This window comes from Pelophylax lessonae, assembly GCF_965119305.1.
Source record: "Pelophylax lessonae genome assembly, chromosome: 4".
Taxonomy (NCBI): domain Eukaryota; kingdom Metazoa; phylum Chordata; class Amphibia; order Anura; family Ranidae; genus Pelophylax; species Pelophylax lessonae.
In genome coordinates, this window is record NC_138771.1 from 59,847,728 (window position 1) to 59,867,246 (window position 19,519).

At 47.2% G+C, this 19,519-nt stretch overlaps 1 protein-coding gene across 2 annotated transcripts in view; it reads right to left on the bottom strand.

Annotated features, from left to right (window-relative positions):
• MAN2A2 (mannosidase alpha class 2A member 2) overlaps window positions 1–19,519 on the bottom strand; it is a 250,977-nt gene that overhangs the window by 34,346 nt on the left and 197,112 nt on the right. For both annotated transcript variants that reach the window (XM_082253219.1, XM_082253220.1), the window contains exon 16: window positions 4,676–4,798. In XM_082253219.1, the coding sequence (XP_082109345.1) occupies window positions 4,676–4,798 (123 nt within the window). The remainder of the gene's footprint in view (window positions 1–4,675; window positions 4,799–19,519) is intronic.

The window sequence follows — 19,519 nt, forward strand, 5'->3', positions numbered from 1 at the left end:
TTTTAGGTATATATTTATACATAGGTGCACAAAATGAACAAAACCATTAACAACAAAGAACAAAACCATTAAAACATGATTTTCACACAAAAACATAATAATGAATATTTAGTGCAAATTAGTGTGACTTCTGCTGTTGTCTTTCAGACACCAGTTCAGAAATGCGCGGCTTTATCTTGGCAAGTGCCACTCTCATGTCATTTTCGCAACAAAGTCTGTTCCTTTTCTTTGTTTTTATGTCCAGCATCCCCCCTTACAGCAGGCCAGGGTGAGGTGAGGTCCCGTCCCCCATATAGATCCCACCTTTACAGTAGGCCAGGGTGAGGGGGATCTATATGGGGACCCCGGACCTCACCCTGGCCTGCTGTAAGGGGGGATCTATATGGGGGACGGGACCTCACCTCACCCTGGCCTGCTGTAAGGGGGGAGATCTATATGGTGGACGGGACCGCACCTCACCCTGGCCTGCTGTAAGAGGGGATCTATATGGGGGACATGGTCCCCCATATAGATCTCCCCTTACAGCAGGCCAGGGTGAGGTCCCCCATATAGATCCCAGGTCCTCCATATAGATCCCCCCTTACAGCAGGCCAGGGTGAGGTCCCCCATATAGATCCCCCTTACAGCAGGCCAGGGTGAGGTGAGGTTCCATCCCCCATATAGATCTCCTCCCTTACAGCAGGACAGGGTGAGGTGAGGTCCGGACCCTGGCCTGCTGTAGGGGGGGATCTATATGGGGGACCCCAGAGTGACCTAACCTCACCCTGGCCTGCTGTAGGGGGGGATCTATATGGGGGACCTCACCTCACCCTGGCCTACTGTAAGGGGGGATCTATATGGGGGATCATGTCCCCCATATAGATCCCCCCTTACAGCAGGCCAGGGTGAGGTGAGGTCCCGTCCCCCATTTAGATCTCCCCCCTTACAGCAGGCCAGGTTCCCCATAAAATAGATCCCTTTACATAGTGTTCTCAGTGTTCTCACACAGTCAGTCAGACAGTCAGTCACTAGACTAGTACAGCCAGTACTACTCCAGTCCTACCTTTTTTTCACCTGTGTCCCGACTCCCGATCACAGGCTAGGTTTTCCTCCTGCAGGCTGCAGCACCACTGTCACCACTGGCTCTCTGGCCTCTCACCTGCCGGCTTCTTCTGCTGCTGCGGCTGCCTGGCCTGGTGTTTCTCTCCCGCGCTGCGCTGGGCGGCCGCTGCACGGGTTAGTCCCTCCCCCAGACAGTCCCTCTCCGCACCGCACACCTGGCCTGTCTCCACTCCCCCCACCCCTCCACAGTGGGCGACGCCGGCTCCGGCTGGATCGGATTCGGCCGGGAGCCGAGCTGCACAACCAGCAGTGACAGTGAGCCAGGGGCAGAGAAAGCTGCGAGTGCAAGCAGACTCAGCGAGCGGCGGCGGCCATCCTATCATGACAGAGTGAGTGACATGACACTGCGGAGCGGATGCGCCCCCCCAGATGTTGCGCCCGGTGCGGCCGCCCCCCCCCCCCTGCACCCCCCACGCTACGCCACTGGATGTTATGTATTTCCATGATGACGGCGCGGAGAAGGAGCGGAAGGACATGCCCGAAACTGGAGAAATAGTCCCTGACAGCGAAGTGGTACTAGCGGAGGGTGTGCCGAACCCTCGAGACTGACCCACCGATCGAACCCAGGTTAAGAACCACTGCTGTAGAGAAAAGATTACCGCATATAGAAAAGGTACAACCCTATGTGGGAGGATTTGTTTCATCTCTGTTTTTCACCTGATGCCAGTCTTTTCACTGGGTATATGTAAGGGTTTACAACCACTTTAAGAAAAAAAGAGGACATAATATTTCTCCATATAGCACAAGAAAAGGTTCTGTATAGTTTAAGGCTTGTCCACACAGAAACTCGCCTTGCAGAGGGGAGGACAATGAGGAATGCAACCTTGTGTTCAAAAGTAGACAGATGAATATACCTGCTAGGTTCAAACAGTGGAAGAAATGACAGAATCAGGTTAAGATCCCCGGGTGCAACATTATGAGCTAGATCCTCTATGAAAGCCTTCATTAAAGAAGAGGCAAGTGTTTTTTGAAAAGGAACCCCAAAGACTGAGACTCAACCCTTGGTGGTACTTAAGGCCAAATGTTGAGCCAGACCTGACTGGAGAAAGGCAGGGTTTGTCCCACAAAACACTTATTGGGATGGAATTTCCTACCTTGCTCCTATCCCTCAGGGCCCTGGCTTTAACAGCCAGACTTTTAAAGCCAGCAACCAAGAAGCAAAGAGGATAAACCGATCCTTGGGTCAAAGGTTCTTGCTGTGGCATTGTCTGACTAAATCCTGGTCAGATAACTCCGCAACTTGGAGGTCCAGTGTTGAAGGGATAACTAAATCACTGTGATTGGGAGATAATCATCTGGTGGCCATATCCCTTGCGATGAGGGAGTATCTAGACCTCTTTTCCAGCCTGACATTCTGTCATCAGTCGTGAGAACCTTCCAAAACAATGGTAGGATTTCTCTGACTCCAGTGAACGATGAGCCACCAGGCTGGAACAAGCCATGTTTTGTCCTGAGAGTGAAGCCAAGCAAGAACAAGGGCTAGCACCTTAGTTAAGGTCTGAGGTGCAGTGGACAGGCCAAACACAAGGGCAACAAATTGCAAATGTTGTATGCCCAAAGGTAGAGCAGGTAGCATTGATGTGCTTGGGAAGAAGATGACATGCAAGTAGGCATCCTCGATGTTCACAGAGGCCAGAAGGTCTCCCAAATGGAGTGCTATGATTGACCTGGCAGATTCCATGTAGAATTTCTGTACCCAAAGGAATGTGTTGTGAACCTTCAGATCCAATAAAGGGACTTTCACTTTCCAGGACAACAATGGTTAATTAAAGAGTTGTGCCAGAGCAGGGTGGAGGTCTGCCAATCTTTATGGTGACGCTGGCAAGTTAGAGAACATGAAGCAGGGTGGAGGCAGAGAGCAAAAATGTAGCCTCTGGTACAATCTTCTGGACCACGACGTCTGAAATATCCTAGAACCAGAAAACTGCGAAGGACATGAGACGGCTCCCACTCATTGAGAGGAGGACTTGTTCACAGTATTGGCAGATTTGGGGGTCGAGGACTTATTGCGGAAAGGAGTTCCAGGCTTTGGAGGCCAGAGAGGAGCGAAAGGAACTTTTAGTAGCCTCAGAAGTAGAATGAAAATGGGAACTTTTAAAGGAATCCAGACTGGTTGTAAATTCATACATAGTATGTTCTAGCTCTAAGTTATGCGCACTGTAGCAAATTAAAAAAAAAAAAAACAATAGGTTTTCCTGAATGTGGGAGCAACATATTTCCACAGGCCTACAGCTCCAAGTAGAGATTCCACTCTCAAATGTCCTCAGCTGTGGATGCAGTTTCAGGTGCATTAGACTGGCTCTGAAGGCAGAGCGCTAGTATGGAGATATTCCTCCCTGGGCATTGCAGAATGGGGGGAAGATGAGTAGACTCTATCAGAGGAATTATTGTAGTGATTAGTGGACAAGAGCTAGGAGGATCTGCGGGACCGCTTACTAGTAATCCAACAAACTGCTAAGCATGTATAAAAGGGGGATACTCACAACTGGCTGCTGAAGGTTATCTGGTCATCTGTGACTGTGAGTCACTGTAGAGCAGCAACAGGGTGACCATGGGTGATCCCTAGTAAGAAGTATAGTGATGCAGACTAAGGGGACACTCAATTGCATACCACAGAAGGTGACCCTGAGCAAGCACAAGTAATGGAGCTACAGGGGCTCAGTCAGCTGGGCATGTGCAATCCTTTGAAATGTGGTTACAGCGCCCATTCCCACCAAGCGCTAGCAAAACAATGAGTTGCACGTTCGTAGACCTGGACATTAATCCCTGTGGGAAGACCAAAACAGAAGCAAACACTAAGCCCAATGCAAAGCCCTGACTCACTGTAGGGTTGGACCTGAAGGTGCTCTGCAGCAATAGGCAGTGTAGAACAATCCTCTTACAGGCAATCTTCGCTCATAGCAGTTTTTCAGGGACAGGCTTCAACCAGGGGGTGCAGCAAGGCCCTGGACCTGTAACGCGCTCTGCTATGCAGCTGATTTACAAGTTATACACTGGTGTCTAAAAGAGCTTCTTTGCAACAAAGCCCAGTGCTCAAAGACATTACAAGCATGCCCTACTTCTTTCTCACAGTGAGCCAGGTTTGCCCTCTATAGCAATGCTGAAGAACAGCCAGTCCAGAAAAGGCAAAATAAACCCCTGCAGAAACATACTACAAAAAAAAAGGAATCTTGATAAAAAGAAACATGTTTTGCTTCTTTCAGAGGAGACAAGACCACCATTTTCCTAGGTCACTAGCAAAAAACTGAGATGGCGTGATAGGAGTGCGAAGGGCTGTGCTAGGTTGTCCTCATACTAGGCTGTTGAAGTCTAACCCAAAGTACCTGAATTACTTAATTTTGTGTGCCTTTTTTTTTTTTTTTTGACTGGTGCATGGCCATAAACCAAAGAAAAAACAGCCCGGACCATCTAATTTCTAGGAGATGACCAAGATAGTTTGCCAAAGTCATAAGCTTAAGGTCATCTCATGTTAATGGGTACATTAGGGTACACTTGTGTTATGGTAATAAATACATGCCGCAGGGATTTTCTGGTCAAACACAACATGCAGGATTGTTTAGGGTGGACTCCATACCTTGGCATCCCCATCAGGAAGGAAGAGGTAGGCTCCGCTTTTATCCTTGGAAGTGCGTGTTCCGTAAATAAGAAATTCCATGTTTATCTTCTGTTCCTGCTCTTCTCCTGCTCGTTTAATACCCTGCAGAAATAAATAAATAATTAACTGATGCCGTGCTCAGACATGATTTCAGTATATCTCATTTTAAAGGTGTAGAATTGAAAGCCAAGTTCCTCCAGCTTGTATTGTCATCCAGATGCAATATTACTGAACCAATCCACCATTGCCTCTATTAGGGTTTGAGTTTGCAGTGATACAGGGTTTGTGACAAACCTTATCTCTTTGTAGTTTGCCATGAACCTCTGGCTCCTACTGCAGCAGGAAGTCATTACTATTGTCACTACATCAGAACATCCTGCTGAGTGGAACACAAGTGCCTTTAGTTTATATGATGCAAGTGACCATACATCATTGGTTGCTAGAATGCAGGAGGCTGGCAACCATTGTTTCTGCAGTCTACCAGCTTTTTTTGCAAATTGTCAGCAAGCATCCTGAGTGATATTATCGACAAAATATGGTCATTGATGTCAGGAAGCATCACTGGCATACAGCAGCCAGCCAGGGAGCGGTCACTTGCAGGGACAGTGCGATAGGTTTGTGTCAGTGGATTGCTGCTCTTCTTGACTGATGCTGGATCTACACTGCTGGACAGCGTGACCGACAATGGATTTAACTTGCAGGACCATTTTCGTTTGTTTTTTTTTATTCTAAAATGTGTGATTGTGCTTAACTACAGTACATTCCACATTTTTTCCTTCTTTGAATAAATAACCAGTGGTAGTACTATGTGAGGAAGGTGGTCAGAGATCTAGTAGCCCCTTTTCTTTCAAAAGGGGCTGCCTGATTCTGATAAGTTACCCACCAGATCCACACAACTACTGCATCAGGATTGTGGGTATAAGGCTTTTCTCCTATCAACAAGAGAGCATGGTGCCCTGCCAGGGGGTTGGGGCTCTGGTAGGGTACCCCCTCAATATCTGGTATGATCCAGGAGGAAAGAGGGGGGGTGCTAACCAGGCTATATGTTTGGATAAGGGTCTAGTATGAATTTTGAGGGGGACACGGGTCAACACCATTTTCTGTTTTTTCTCTGGCTGACTTGGTTGACCATAAGTGGCCATGACCACATGTGGTCAAAGACGTCACTGGGGATCCCCAGGCTGCTTTGTTTGCAAACATAAGCAGGCTGGGGATCTGAACGGTCATTAAGCAGCAAAAATGTTTTTCTCTGTTGAAATGTCACTTTTGCTAATCACTTTAAGGGCTCTGGGAAGATTAGAATCTGAACCCAGAGAAGGTGGAGGCCCATAGACTAGAGGTGATATAAGGCATTACAATTACATTTAAAGTAAAAGTTTACTAGTATTGTGCATTATATTTAAAATTATTATATCCATGAAAAAAAAAGTCTCAGCTTTTAGTACTACTTTAATATAAAAATGTTATTTCCCCTCCCCCTCCACCCTTCAAATACCTTCATGTCTGACTCCCAGTTAAAATATCCTGCATATCCGACTTCGGGGCATATTTTTTTATATACATACACATGATACAAGATATAATATTTTCACTGTTTCACAGTAGAAATTATAATTATATTACAGTAGCGATATCTGCTATTTTTTATTTTTTTTAACCCCATAATGATAGGTGATAAAAAAAAAAAAAGCATGCTGCTGCTACTAAATGTCTTCTGCTGCCCATACATGTATTGGATTTTTGGACAAAAATATTTGCATCTATATTTGTGCAAAAATTATTTGTATATTCGTTGAATGGACGAGTGTTTGAAAATTCCACTTGCTTTTAACATTAAAATGAATAGAACTTCTGAGCAAAAACCACATAAACTACTGCATTTTCTGGAGTATAAGACTACTTTTGAACCTCAAAAAAATCCCCCAAAAAATGGGAGGTCGTCTTATACGCCGAGTAGAATATCTCCAATTTAACCTAAGTATAAGTATTACCGGTAGATAATGTAATAGGGGGGTCGTCTTATACGCCGGAAAATACGGTATTTGAAGATTTGCTTGATCGAGAAATTTTCTATTCTGCTCCTTCAAATCTGTCACTGTGGTTGACAACGAACACCAAATAGACCCCACTAAATGGTTAGAAAAATCAGATGAATGTTTTTAAAAATTTTCTAAAAAAATTTAGTTTGTGTATGGCTAGCATAAGTGACAGCAGGCGCAAGGAGCTTGTATCAAACTACCTGCCTATTAATAAGGGAGTCCATCATGAATATTATATACCAATCTGGTCTGAAAATTTGCAAAACTGTCTTTTGGGTCTTTTTAAAATATTGATCTCGGAGTCTGATATGTACCACATTTAAATCTCTAATAATACATATATCTGTCTCAGAGTGGATTAAATATCCAACTATTTAGCTGGATATTTATATTTACCACTGCATATAGATATTCAAGATTCTTAACTAAATTATACACCAGCCTTTTTTTTTTTTGAGGTTTTTATCCGATTAGTCGATTAATCAAAACAATAATCGGCCAACTAATCGATTATGAAAATAATTGTTAGTTGCAGCCCTACTTCACAGGCAGGTTTAAGGCAACCCCCAAGTAATTGTGCATTTTTAAAGTTTAATTTATCTTTTATTTCATTCATTTCAAAGTTTGCCTTGTATTTACATGTAGCGATTTATGAGTTAATTGAATGCCCCACAAATTAATCCAAGCACATTTGCCGATCAGTAGTCTTTACCAACGTCTTACGAATCCCTTTACAAGATTGTTAAAACATTTAGTTTAACCCCTTTACGCCATCAGTACACATATACGCAGCCCCACTGGACTGGGCTTTTCTCCATGGTGCTGCATATACAGTATGCGTATGTGTCTTTGTGCTGGGAGCGCATTGCCAAGGAGCCCCAGGTTCTGTACCAATGATTGGGAACCGTAACTCCCGATTCCGGGCCACCTGATTGTTGTGATAGCCTTTGATAGGCTACCATAGTGATCAGTCACTGTGAAGCCTGCCCCTATGTTTCTCTCCTTGTGAATGGAGAAGATAAATTGCATCTCTCTCGCCCTGCAGAGATCAAAATAAGCTGCGTGTAAAAAACAAGATAAAATAATAATAAAAAATAGCTAGACCAAGGTTTAATCTAGGTCAGTGCCAGGGTTAGTGTTTAAGTCAAAGGTCATGGTCAGTATATTTTGGGCAGGTTTTTTTTTTTTTTTTTTTTACACAAAGCATTTTTTTAAATTAGTATCAGTATAGGGTTGATTTACTAAAACTGGAGAATGCAAAATCTGGTGCAGCTGTGCATGGTAGCCAATCAGCTTCTAACTTCAGCTTGTTCAATTAAGCTTTAAAAAACAACTTGAAACCTGATTGGTTTCTAAGCAGAGCTGAACCAGATTTTGCACTCTCCAGTTTTAGTAAATCAATCCCAGCTAAATTAAAAAAATAGAGTTTTTGTAAGAACTTACCGTAAAACTCTTTTCTCTGAGTCCACTGACAGTCGCAGCCCAGTCCAACCAGCCTTCACTATTGGTACTCCTGCGGAGGTTGCCATTACCCAATAGTGAAGGCTGATTGGACTGGGCTGCAACTGTCAGAGGACGTAAGAGAAATATGGTTTTAGTAACCCCTCCAAAAATTAAAAGTCAGCAGCTACACATACTGTAGCTGCTGACTTTTAATATTAGGACACTTACCTGTCCTGGAGTCCAGCGATGTCGGCATCGTAGCCGATGGCTGTCAGGTGCTGCCGTCGCCATTGCCGCTAAGTGAAGCGCACTGTGCATTCCTACTGGCTCGGCGGCGGAGGAGGGGGGCCGAGCTTCAAAGGGACGGCGTCGTATCCCGGAAGTGGGGAAGGGTACCTGTCAAAAACCGGTACCCGTTCCCCCCTGAAAGGTGCCAAATGTGGCCCCGGAGGGGGGAAGGAAACAACTTTTTGGTGGAACCCAGCTTTAAAAATGTACAATGTCCCTACAGCAACATTTATAAAATACTGCTCCATATCAGTCCATTGCCCAATCTGCCCAAGTCCTGGGGTGCCGGTCCAGCTCTCAACTGAAGACTTCACTTAGTAACCCGAATAGAGAGACTTCATATAGTAACCCTATATTTTCTATTAAGGCCTTGTGAACACTGGACATGTTTGCAGCTGCTGCTTTTGGCTTCAGGCGCTTTTTTTCTCAAGCCAGTAAACTCCCCAGCATGTTATCCTATGTGTCCATGCACACAGACTTTTATCAGCAGTTTTTGACAGGGTGTTTTCTGACTGGAAAAGAAAAAAACAGAACTAGTTTAAAGAGTTTTTCAGCTATAAAAATGCTCTCAGTCTGAAAATCGCACCTATTTGGTGTTCTTGAGCCATAAGCTTTTGTGAGAGTATAGTTGTGCTAAAAAAAAAGCTAAAAAATGCAAACGTTAAAAAAAAAAAACGCTAAAAAATGCCCAATAACGCAAATACAAAAAATGCAAAAATGCGATAAAGCTTGCATTTTTACAGCAGCATTCTACAGCTAAAGCTACTGGCGGTTTTATATTGTCCAGTTGTGCATGAGGCCTTATTAATGTCCCTACAGCACTTATACATTTCTGTAACACTAATCAACAGCATAACACTTCTAATAAGCACAATCTCTGCGTTCACGGTGCAGTTCTGCATGCACATTTGTACGCACTTTCAATCTATTTGCAGTGTATTTCAGAATAATATTTTCATTTATTTTCTTTACTAAATTGCATTTACATGCGTTTGCAGGGGGTTCTTGCCAGTTTGCACATGTTCATGAGCATTTGCGGTGTGGAAAAATGCAGCATAGTTATATAGGGGTCAATTCAGTAAAAGGTAAATAACGGCAAATAAAAATAAAATAGCTCTTGAGTTTTGAAAGTGCAATTCACTAAGAATTTTGCGTTAAATAACGAATGCGGTGTTAGCTTGGTTGAGCGGTAATTACCACATTTTTTCATGTGATAATTTGTTGCATTGAGCTGGTTGCTAAGGAGTGGTCTGTAGCAGTGTTTTTTTTTCTTGTGTTTGAAAAAAAAAAAAAAACGTACTTTTTTTTTAAACGCACATGAAAGCACTCCAATGGTGTAAACTATGCTTGGAATACATTCATTTTTCTTGCATATGCGTTTGTACTGCGTTTAACGATGCACCTGACTGCATCTTATGTAAATGAGCCCTTAGCCCTGTTGAACTGCAGCAGGTTGAAATGATTTGCGATTAAATACATTATAGTCATTGAAAGGTAATTTGTTTATTTCTCAATACACAGTCATACTGAAATTATATTTCTGTTCAATTTGAATGGGTCTATCATAAGCACCAAAAAGCTTTCAGAAGCAAAACTTTTAAAAAAATGTGTTGCTCAGTGTAAACTGACAAACTATCACCTACAAACACATTGCTTAATGAAGATTTCCTTCTCCTTAAAGTGTTATTAAAGCAAAAACCAACATTGTAATATTTTGCAGCTCAACAAGCCTCAGATGCAGTGGCTGCATTCGTTTTTTTTTTAGGCGTCTTGCTCTCTGTTTTAACCTGGCCAGTAACACACCTTTTGTATTAGGGTGCCCCCATTCTGGATTAAGGAGCACAGGGGGCACATTCCGACAGCAGCATTCTGGGGGGGGGGGGGGGGATGTACTAGCAGTTTTCAATAAACTAATTAAAGTTAATAATCATATTAAACTCCAGCTAACAGTTTATAGGTGGTTAAAGAAAAATGGATTTTTGTAAAATCTTACCGTAAAATCCTTTTCTCTTAGCTCATCGACAGACGTAGTCCTCGGTGATACACCACCTTCGGGTTATGTTACCTCCGCAGGAGCAGGACTAGACAGGAAATTAAAAAGCTCTGGCCACACCCTAGGGGCAGTCCCAGAGGGTATATCCTCTCTCTCTCTGCCTCAGCAAATCAGTTATGTGAAAAAGCAGTGCTTAGAGAATTTAACCCAACCCAACTCCAAAACAGAGGGGCGGGGACTACGTCTGTCGATGAGCTAAGAGAAAAGGATTTTACGGTAAGATTTTACAAAAATCCATTTTTCTCTAGCGCTCATCGACAGACGTAGTCCTCGGTGATACACCACCTTCCGGACGTCCCAGAGCAGTATCACAACTGAGGGGTGGGAAAATGGAAATCAAATCCCAATCTAGAAGGCCCAACCGGTGCCAACTAGAAGTTTACAATGCTCATCCTTAATGATGAGACTCAACAAAAAATTTTCAAACAGAAAAAAAAAACCCTCGAGGTAGACCACCGGTCTCCTCAAATTGCGGCCTGCAAAACCTTGCGGCCAAATGAGGCATCCGCCGATGCCGTCACATCAATTTTATAGAATTTAGTAAAGGTATGTACCGACGACCAAGTGGCCGCCTTACATACCTGGACCACTGACGCCTGATGGCGAAAGGCCCAGGAAGTACTGAGCGCTCGAGTGGAGTGCGCCCTAACAGGGAACGGAGGACTCTGACCCTTAATAGAATAAGCCTGTACCACCGTTTGTCTAATCCATTTGGCAATGGTCGCGGCAGATGCAGGCAAACCCTTTCTGGGGCCATCCGTGATCACAAAAAGTGAATCCGTCTTACGGAATGATTCCGTAGCTTTCAGGTATACCCTGATTGCCCGAACCACATCCAAGGAATGCAACGCATGTTCCCGATGATGCTTGGGCTGAGGACACAAGGAAGGTAGTACAATATCTTCATTCAGATGAAAATCTGAAACCACCTTAGGAAGAAAAGATGGCTTAGGATGAAGTACTACCTTATCCCTATGAATCACTAGGTATGGGGACTGGCATGATAATGCAGCCAGTTCTGACACCCTGCGAGCAGAAGTAATAGCCACCAAGAAGACCACCTTCTGGGATAAAGTAAGCAAGGGAATCTCCCTGATGTTTTCAAAGGGAGGTTTCTGTAGAACCGACAAAACCAAATTAAGATCCCAGGGCGGTAAGGGCGCGCGGACTGGAGGAGCCAGGTGCCGCACCCCCTGGATGAAATTCCGCACCAAGGATTTGGTAGCTAAAGGTTTCTGAAAGAAGATTGCTAATGCTGAAACTTGACCCTTGATGGTGCTCAAGGCTAGCTTCTGCTCAACCCCTTGTTGCAAAAAGGCCAATATTCGAGACACCGAATAGGTACGTGGAGGAAATCCTAAAGATTCGCACCACGCAATATAAGTCTTCCATGTGTGATAATAGACTTTGCTGGAAGTCGCTTTCCTTGCTTTAATAAGGGTAGGAATGACTGAAGTAGACAAACCTCTGTCCTTCAGTACTTGGGTCTCAATGGCCAGGCCATTAAAACCAGCGACTGTAAAGCACGAAGGTAAATAGGTCCTTGAGACTACAGACACTCCCTGAGACGAAGTTCCCACGGAACGTCTGCGACTAACATGTCCAAGTCGGCCAGGCCGGCTTGAAGAGGCCAGCCTAGAATTTCTAGGACCACTGGCGCTGATTGGATCTGAACCAGGCGTCCCTAGAGCTATCTGGCCCCGACCATCCGAGAAAGTCTGGTCGTTTTCTGTTCCCACACATTTATCAGATACCTGATAGTTATCAGGAAAGGTGATCTTTTCTGGTTGAACCTCAGGGACCGAAGTCACCCGACTAGAGGCTACTTGGCCTATCTGGTCAATCAGATCCGATTCCTGTGAGGTATCGGGACTAATCTTAGGAAAAGGTAAAGGAAAAGATCTATACAGGGAACGGTAACTACCGCTTCCTGTACTTAAATGTTGGAAGGGAAGAATCGCACCGGTAGTAGTGGTTGATGCTCGATCTAATGTCCTGAATACCGGTGAAAACGTCCCCCCACCCTGAAATCGGGTGGGGGCGCACCTTCAGGCTGTGTACTCCTTTACTTCGGGTTTGGCTGGGTTGGTCCTCTGCTTGTCCGACCAGCCCTTCTTGAACCCTCCTGGAGGAGTCTTGCCTTTCCCGGAAGTACCAGCCGGGCGCCCTTTATGGGCGGTAAAGAAAGGTCCTCGCTTGTTGCGAGGTTCCTTAGCTTTTGCAGCCTGTGGCAAAAAAGTACTCTTGCCCCCGGTGGCATCCTTAATGATTTCATCTAGGTTGGCTCCAAATAGACGATTCCCCTGGAAAGGGAGATTGGTCAAAGTCTTTTTGGAACCTAGGTCAGCTGACCAGCATTTTAACCACAGCACACGTCTGAGGATCACTGCTAACTTAGATGCATGCCCTAACAAGGGAGTAGTGTCCAAGGCTGCGTCACAGATAAACCGTAGCCCTTGTATGATCTGTTCTATCAAATCAGATGTCTCCTGGGGAATATCTTTTCCCCTAAGATCTTGGCGTACCATTTTCGCCCATTCTGTAAGTGTCTGGGAAACTAGACCAATAACAATTACTGGTCTAAATGCTGACCCTATCAGAGAAAAGATAGTGCGGGACTCCGCTTCTATCTTTCGATCCACCGGATCCTTAAAGGACGAAGTGTCCTCCACTGGAATAACCGTGGCTTTATTCAGCCTGGAAATAGGCGGATCCACGACTGGTGGTACCGTCCATTTCTTAATGATGGATTCCTCAAACGGATAGCGTCTAGCAATACGCTTGGAAATAGTAAAGGTACGTTTAGAATGTTCCCATTCTCCTTTAATCTGATTTCCAAAACATTTAGGTACAGGAAAAGCCTTCGCCGTCTTGATGGGCTTATTAGTCCCAAAAGGCCTCTCTGTTTCAGTTGCCTCTGCCGGTAAAGCCTCAAGTTTTAAGGTTTCTTGCACTGCCACAACTAGTGCGTCCACCAATGCTTCTTCCTGAATTATAGCAGGAGAAGAAGCGTCCTCCTCACTGTCTGAGGGGGCTTTACCTGGGATAGCAGCCCTTGCAGAGGAACCTGCAACTGCAGTGACCATCTCTGAATCAGAGTCAGAGGTGTCAGATAGTATAGGGGTAGGCGGGGGTCGCTTCCTTGACCCCCGTCCCTGACAGGCCGCCTCCACCCGAGCCACCATAGACTCCAAAATTGCTGTAAATGACTCTATACTCTGTACACCGGCGGGTCCCGAGGCCCCCTCGAGGGAAACAGGTGGGGGAATATGTGTGGCAGGGTCCATAATAACTCCAGTTACTTCCTGGATGATATAATTCAAAGTAAAGAAAAAACTTTTTTTTTTTTTTTTTTTGACCCTCAGCGCCACAAAAAAAAACCCCTTAGTGTTACCTGCTAGGGATCCCTATCGATCGAGAGAGAGAGAGATAGACCCCCAGGCTCACCACTTGATGTTCAGAGTTGAACTGCAACAGCTTACAGCGCTGTCTTAGACAAACAGGAAGTCTTTTGGCTGGCTGCCCAGGAAGAAAGGAGGCGGCTCCGCCCCTCTGCACGCCTTCCGGCGCCTCCCCCAAGCTCCACGAGGTGTAGAATCACCTAAAACATGGCCGCCCCCATGCTGGAGACACGAGGCTACGCCAAAATGGCGGCTCGTGCGATCCAGCAAAAAAAAATGGCGGCGGCCTGTGCTGACTAGCGGTGTGCTGCAGGCACACAACACTCTCTCTGCATGGGGATATGGCGTGGTTGGCGGTACCGGCCCTGGCGGACCGCATGGCCATTCGGGAGGCCTGCTATTAGCTGGAGATCTGACTTGGAAGGCAGTCTACATGTCCATGGCTTCTGACTGGTAGGTAGCTTATACTTAACCCATAAGATTCCCAGAATGCCACAGATTACATCTTTAAAAACATGTATACGGGGGGCGTGGCCTGGCGCAGCATGTGAGAGGACGTGTGTGAGAGGAGCTCCGCCGGACCGATATCCTTCACCGCTAATCCTGCAGCCCTTCGGGCACGATAATCCTTCCTTCACCTCCCGCACACCCGCGGCACCGACCTCCGCATGTCTCCGCCGAAGAAAGGCTCTGAAGCTGCGGCAAAACTGGCTGCATTCCGGAGGCTGGAGAAGGAGGCCCCGATCCAAGATGGCGCCGGCCCGTCGCTCGTGGTGGAGGAGCCTGAGAGCCCTGCTACATCCAAGGTTTTGGAGGCGATTGCTACTTGCCAGACCATGCTGACTACTAAAATCGAGGAGGTGAAGGTAGATATATCTTTGATGCGTCAGGATATGCAGAAGCTGAGGGACAGAGTTGGTGAGGCTGAACACAGAATTAGTGAGGTGGAGGACTCCCTCCCCCCATTGCAAAACTCCTCAGACAGGCTGCAGCAACAAGTACACCTTATCCTCCAAAAACAAGATGACATGGAGAATAGGCTGCGCCGCTGTAACCTGCGGTTCATCGGCCTCCCGGAGGGCTCTGAAGGTGCTGACCCCTCATCATATTTGGAACAATTGCTCACTCAGACTTATGGCAGAGAATCCTTTTCACCCACTTTTGTTGTGGAACGTGCACATCGCCTCTCAGGGCGCCCCCCCCCTCAGGGTGCACCCCCCCGCACGTTCATCGCTAAATTCCTGAACTACCGAGACCGTGATGCCATATTGCGCCTGGCCAGGGTTAAGGGGAACATTCCATTTGGAAACCACAAAATAGCGATTTTCCCCGACTTCTCTGCTGAGGTCCAGAGGCGCCGCAAGAGCTTTTTGGAGGTCAAACGCAGACTGCGTATCAAGAATATCAAGTACTCCATGTTGTATCCGGCCCGTCTTAGAGTGGAGGGCGAGGACCGAGCCCACTTCTTTGAGGATCCGGAGGCCGCCATCTCCTGGCTAGAAGGCCTGGAAGCTAGAGCCTGACCACCTTGCCCTGGCGACTTCATGATACTTTCTCCCTGATGGCCTATACCTTAAGCTGCTGCAAGAGCGGAGGAGGGGGTTTTGTAGATCCTGCGGAACTCAAGACTTTGCATCCCCCTTCCCCCCCCCCTCCCCCCTCATTTTCCTGCACTATTGCTCCTGTGTTTGACCGGCGGAGCGCCCTAGCTCCACAGATGGAACTGATTTCTCTGTTCTCTTCCTATGGTCTTCCACCTGCCCATAGGCTTTGCTACCCAGCGATACACCTGTTGGTTTTCGCCCCCTACACCCGCTAAGGCGTGTGTTTGTGCCCAACTCCCCTGTTGCCCCCTGCGACTTCTGCTGGACCTGGGCCCCCGGGCCCCCTTGTTTATTCTATTTGTATTTTGCTGTATTTTTGCTGCATACCTTGGGGGTCCCTGGCCTCCTGATCTTGCTCTTTCCCAGTCGCATGTGGGCCTGTTCTGGTTGAGGCACTTGTTTGGGAACATGCCCGCACAAGTTGGGGTTGGTGCAGGGCAGGGAGGGGGGATTGGGGTGTTACCATTGTTTATGATTTATATTTGGTACAATCTCTATACTGTTTCTGTTTTATGCACATTGACCTCAAGTAATAATTATTTGCTCTTTTGCTGCTGTATATCGCCGCTGGTGTGTGACCGTGGACTTGTTGGTTCCGCGGCCTTACTGCCTGAGATCCTGGGAGCCTCCGCTCCGCGCACTGTACTACCCCTACCATGGCCGCATTGAAATTGTTGACGTGGAATGTCAGGGGTATGCGTGATAAGATTAAACGAACGGCTGTCTTTAATGTCCTACGCCGTGTACGGGCTGATATTATAGTTCTGGTGGAGACACATTTGGAGGGCCGTGTACAACAGTCCCTCAAACGTCCCTGGGTTGGTTGGGTGCAACACTCTGCTTATAGCTCACACTCCAGGGGTGTGGCGCTACTGGTGGCCAAATCGGTACAATTCCAGCTCCTAGGATCTCAGGTCGACCCAATGGGTAGATATGTTTTTCTCAAAACGTCAGTCTATGGGGAATTGATGTTACTGATGGCTTTCTATGTGCCCCCCCCTTACTCTGCTGTGATTATTATGGAGGGACTGGCGTTTATGGCACAGAGCCCAGGGGCCCCGGTGATCTGGCTGGGTGACTTTAACAATGTGATGGACTCGGGTCTGGATAGGTCCGGTGGCGCCTCCCAGGTGCCGCCGGGGTCGTCCCCGACCAGGTTCTCCCGATTGTTGGAGAGCTTTGGTCTGGCCGACTCTTGGCGCAGCAAATACCCCGCGCAGCGCGCGTACTCCTGTTTTTCGGCTGCACACCACTCTATGTCACGCATTGATCTGATATTGCTGTCTCGAACCCTGCTCCCCAGGTTACTGACGGCAGGCTTCGCCCCACGGACTCTGTCTGATCACTGCCCTTATTGGATACTGTTGTCCTTGCCCTGCAATAGACCTCCCCCGGCCTGGCGCCTGAATCCTGCCTGGCTCCCCTTGGTGTCGGATGGGAACGACATTGAGGGGACCTGGACACAATTCTTCTCTGACAATGAGGGCACTGCCTCCCCGGCTGCGGTGTGGGAGGCGTTTAAACTGTTCGCCAGATCCACTATGATTTCCAAAATCAAGGCTGTTAGAGCGCGGGCTGCTGAGGAGATCTCCAGGGCAACGACAAATCTAATTGAAGCTGAACAGGCCTTTCTGGGGGACCCGACTCCGGCACATGAATCTCAGTATAAATTGACCTCTAAAGTCCTTTCCCAACTTGACTACGAGAGGGCGAAATCTAAGATGTTTTTTCAGAAGCAGAATCTGTTTGCACATGGTGAGCGGGCGGGGAAACTTCTCGCATATTTAGTCCATTGTGAGGATAGGCCCCCGGTAGTTATTACTTTGAAGGATGACCTGGGTAATGAGATCGCTGATCCTGCTGCGGTGACACAGTGTCTCCGCTCATTTTTTAGTACTCTTTACACCTCTAGGGCTCCCGCTGACTGCACTGACATGCATGACTTTTTGGACTCTATTGACTTTCCCACTTTGACACCCGACCAGTTGGCGACCCTCGAGGCACCCATCTCTGTGGAAGAGATTGCAGCAGCCGTGTCCAAGTTCCCTAGGTCTAAGGCCCCCGGCCTGGACGGCCTCCCGATTGAATTTTTCTCCCAATATTCGGAACTCCTCTCTCCTAAATTATTGGCTTTGTTTCAATCTCTATTCAAAGATGCAACCCTACCCCCTTCTATGCGGGAGGCGCTAATTGTGCTCATTCCCAAGCCGGGCAAGGATGTACACGCCCCAGAGTCTTACCGTCCCATCTCTTTGCTCCCAGTAGACACTAAAATCCTTGCGAAAATTTTATCCCTTCGCCTTAACAAGGTGATCCTTTCACTCATACACTCGGACCAGGCCGGGTTCATGCCTGGGAGGAACACCTCATTTAATCTTCGCCGGTTATTTATGAATCTCCAGGCACGGCACGACGGAATGGGTGGCAGGGTGGTGGTCTCATTGGACACGGCTAAAGCATTTGACTCGGTAGAGTGGCCGTTTCTGTGGACCTGTCTGGACCGGTACGGCTTTGGACCTAATTTTATTAAGTGGGTCAAACTTTTATATAGCGCCCCGGTAGCTAGGGTCCTGGCAAATGGCTGGCAGTCGACCGCCTTCCCTTTATCCCGTGGCACTCGACAGGGGTGCCCCCTCTCCCCCCTGCTGTATGCCCTGGCCGCGGAACCTCTGGCGATGGCCATTAGAGCACATCCCGGGATTCGAGGCCTACGTAAGGGACCGTTGGAGGAGAAGATCAGCATGTATGCAGATGACACTTTGTTATATTTGGAGGACTCTCGGGAATCCCTACTCACGGCCCTTTCTTTAATTGAACGGTATGGACGATTCTCCGGTTTTCAGATAAACTGGGATAAGTCACAAATTCTCCCGCTTGACGAGAGCCCACAGGCAATCACCCCCGCAAGCCCAGCCCTACAATGTGTATCCCGCATTAAATACTTAGGGATTCAAGTGACAGCTAACTCAGCAGATTATGTCCCGGATAACGTTCAACCCCTGTTCCCTCTGCTTAAGGCTAAAATTCAAGTATGGTCCAAATTACCTCTGGGAGTGATGGGTAGAGTCAATTTAATTAAAATGATTCTCCTTCCCAAAATACTTTATGTTGTATGGCACTCTCCTATTTACCTGCCACTCAAGCTGTTTAAGCAGATGGAATCACTCCTCAAGACCTTTGTTTGGGGTGCTGACCGGCACAAGATCTCCTGGCGCAAACTCAAGAATCCTACAAACCTAGGGGGATTGGCCCTGCCGGATTTTAATCTGTACTATCTGGCAGCTCAGTTGTCCCAGTTCTTTCATATAGATAAAACGGATAGAGAACGTTTTTTGACCCTGCTCTGCCCTGGGTGGGCTCATCCCCTCGGGGACCCCCTCCTAGTTATCCTTAGGGGTGTCAGGGGCTCACCGGAGCCCTTGTGCCCCAGATCTCTTCTATACCACTATTGTCGGATCTGGGAGGTGGTAGCGTCCAGGCTTCGGTGCCCTCCATTTCACACATTCACCCCTCTGTGGCATAACAGCGCACTACACGAGTTCCTTTCCATCCCTGACCTGTCGATATGGAGCGGGAGGGGCATCCTTCTCCTTAGCCATATCTCCACGACCACTGGTCTGCGGTCTTACGAGGCCTTGCAGGATCAGTTTGCGATCCAGGGCCCCATGCACTACAGATACTTACAGCTCTCCCATGCCTATAGATCTCAATTCCCTGATGGCCCTCCTGAGCTAGAATCGGTTACCACCCTTGAGATTGTTAAAAGTACAGCACCCAGTCACCTTATTTCCATGTTCTACTCTGAACTTCACACACCTTCCTCGACCACCTTGGCTTTTGCACTTAAGACCCGCTGGGAGCGCAGTGTGGGGGCCATGGAGGATGAGGAATGGGAGGATGCCCTGGAGACGTGCCGCAGAGTGTCGCCAAAACTGTCGGATCGCCTAACTCAGACCTTCATAATACACCAGGCTTATCTCACCCCACTTAGACTG